At 50.1% G+C, this 2,864-nt stretch overlaps 1 protein-coding gene across 1 annotated transcript in view; it reads right to left on the bottom strand.

Annotated features, from left to right (window-relative positions):
* The window catches only part of AIFM2 (apoptosis-inducing factor, mitochondrion-associated, 2), a gene marked incomplete at its 5' end in the record, with an annotated part of 6,833 nt that extends 3,972 nt beyond the window's left edge, over positions 1 to 2,861 (bottom strand). Inside the window, 2 exons of the mRNA XM_009325983.1 lie at positions 1,798 to 1,913; positions 2,825 to 2,861. Of these exons, the coding sequence (XP_009324258.1) occupies positions 1,798 to 1,913; positions 2,825 to 2,861 (153 nt within the window). The remainder of the gene's footprint in view (positions 1 to 1,797; positions 1,914 to 2,824) is intronic.
* Between the last annotated feature and the right edge of the window lie 3 nt (positions 2,862 to 2,864).

Here is a 2,864-nt window from a genome sequence, read left to right as displayed (position 1 = left end):
GTTTAATAGGCAAAGCAAAAGCCGTGCACGCAAGCAAAGCAAAACAAGGAATTCATTCACTCCTTCCCATCAGCAGGCAGGTGTTCACCCATCTCCAGGACAGCAGGGCTCCATCACGCGTAACGGTTACTTGGGAAGACAAACACCATCATGCCGAACATCCCCCCCTTCCCTCTTCTTCCCCCAGCTTTATATGCTGAGCATGACGTCATATGGTGTGGAATATCCCTTTGGTCATTTGGGGTCAGCTGTCCCGGCTGTGTCCCCTCCCAACTTCTTGTGCACCCCCAGCCTACTCGCTGGTGGGATGGGGTGAGAAGCAGAAAAGGCCTTGACTCTGTGTAAGCACTGCTCAGCAGTAACAAAAACATCCCTGTGTTATCAACACTGTTTTCAGCACAAATCCAAAACATAGCCCCATGCTAGCTACCATGAAGAAAACTAACTCTATCCCAGCCAAAACCATCACACTAGGAAAGTACTTGCCACTGTCAGAAAGTGACTTTAGGAAGGGACCTGGTCCAGGTGACACCAAGTAACTGGCTTCCTCAGGGTTTGAGAGAAGCACCTTTCTTCAGGTGAGCTGAGAGCTTTGAAGAAATTATCGTAAGTTTGCAGGAAATAACCTGATATTTATGCCAGACACTGAAGTTACCAGTTCACAGCTGGTTCCAGAGACTAAACTTATCTCCTTCACCCTCTTCTGAACAGAGATGAGATGCTTTGGTTGAAAAGAGTTATCAGAGCTGCTGCGCTTGTTTCTTCCTGCAGTTAGATAAGGATCTGAGCTCCAGGGTTAATTGTTGAGCTCTAAATCCATCTCTTAAGAATAAAAGCTCATCTGAGCACTAGATGGGGTGTGGTATTTACTGCACACCCACATTCCAACATGGGTCTAGGCCACTTAGCTTGACTAGAAGGGATGGTGCCATTCAGTGCGTGCGGGGAAAGATGGTCTCTGTTGCCAAGCTCTTCAGGATGATTAAATGCTACAGTATTTCCCCACATTGCCTCTTGGTTTCAGAGACGGCTGGGGGCCTGCTTCTCTCTGGGGCAGCCCTCCATAGAAATAGGTCATTGGTTTCATTCCTCTCTACCTCCTAGCGTTACAGGGCCAGTATTAAGCATGAGCATTTGTATATCTGCCCACAGGTGGCAGAAACCTAGAGGAAAGCAATCAGTGACCTCCCAGAGAGCTTGGGTTGTGGCTTGTTTGGGGTCAGGCATTTCAACCAAGCTGAGGGTTACATCAGAACAGGAACCCTGTTGTGTGTGTGAACTCTGAGCCCGGGGGTATTGGATAGGTCAGGGTTCACGTGCTCAGCTGATCTGCACTGTAGGAGATATGGGGGTGTTTGCCGCAACTGAACAGCATTCCCAGGTCTCGTCGAACTCGAGGGCAAAGGTCCAGCTTGTTTTTCCCAGAGCATGATTCTGTCCTGCACACACACCCCCTCCTCTGGCAGATGAGAGTTACACTCCTCTTCCTGCTCAGAGGCACATTTTCTGTAGGTGCCCTGTGGTCCTGCTCATCTCACTCTTCCTCCCCAGAGGACTCCAAGCATGGACAGCGGTCTGAAACCTAAATTCCAAGTCACTTCTCCAACCAGAAATCACCAGTCAAAGCCAACGCAGCCTAGATTTGGAGTACTGCGTTCTCTCAGCCACAACATAGCTGAAGAAAAACCCTAAGGAGGAGAGATTCACAACACACCCTGCTGAAAGCTGACTCTCCGCATTAGCAGGTGATCCCCTAAGGCGGTCAAGTTACTCATTGCAAGTTCTTGCATCACCCACCTCACCATCACTGAGCAAGACTTGTTGCCTCCCAGGGTCTATGCCAACAACCTTGCCTTGTCGGAAGCTGTCCCCAAAGGTGACAGAGTAGGAGATGAAAGTCTTCTTGGCAAATCCTGTGGTAAGAGAAGACAACAGGGAACGGATCTCCCTCTGTGGAGGCTGACAAACCCCTCTTCCCTTGTCCCCTCATGCCATCCTTGCTCAGACAAAAGCATTTTATGCAGCTGGGACCACAGGCTGGGCCTCTGCTGTGCGTTATCTCTGCCCAGCAACGGGCTTCGGGACATTTGCCTCAGATTTGGTGACAAGATCAGCTCCTCAGAGGCCAGGTGACACGCTTGGCTAGATTGCTTTATCTCTGCTCCCCGTACAGAATCTCATGTACTGGTTTGCCAGTAAGTGCTCCACTGCAGTCCAGGGCATTTCAGGCAGGATGTCAGAGGCTTTTTGTCATGTTATCTGCTTCTCAAACCAAGCTTTTGATATCCTTTTGATGCATGTTCCCAGTGTTGAACATGAGATTTTCCCCCTAAATCCCCAGTGACTGGAGTAATGGGGTTAGCCCAGTTTCCCAAGTGAGATCCCAGACAGGCCTGAGCCGCTCACCAACAGAATTTTATCATCCAGGGCCTCACTGCTGAGCAGCTCAACATTTCAAGTGCCAGATACAGAAAGACATTCATTCACCCCTTCCAGCTCCTGCTGGTTTTAGCTTAGTCACCTTCTAAACTCTTGAAATAAAAAAAAGGGACCATCCGAGTAGTTTTTGCTCAGTTTTCCCAGCGGACATGCAATTAGCCTAACACAGACGGTCTGTGAGTCCTCCCAGAGCCAAGTATTTGTTTTCCAGACGGAAAACATCAAGTCTTTCACCATCACTGGGGCAGAGGAGGCACTTTCAGTACCCTGTTCCTTGTTACTCCCCGAGTACCTCCGAGCTGCTGTGGTCACTGGTGGGGGTAAGAGAGCTGACCCGCCGCGACCCAGGCAGGGGGAAGGCCGTGGAAATCAGTTGAGCTCTTACCGCTCTCCACGGCGGCGGGGAGGGCAGCGACGTTGTGATG

The sequence above is a fragment of the Pygoscelis adeliae genome, unplaced genomic scaffold, assembly GCF_000699105.1.
Source record: "Pygoscelis adeliae isolate BGI_AS28 unplaced genomic scaffold, ASM69910v1 Scaffold4, whole genome shotgun sequence".
Lineage (NCBI taxonomy): Eukaryota > Metazoa > Chordata > Aves > Sphenisciformes > Spheniscidae > Pygoscelis > Pygoscelis adeliae.
The sequence above is the reverse complement of the archived record's forward strand: the minus strand, read 5'-3'. Positions and strand labels throughout refer to the sequence as shown.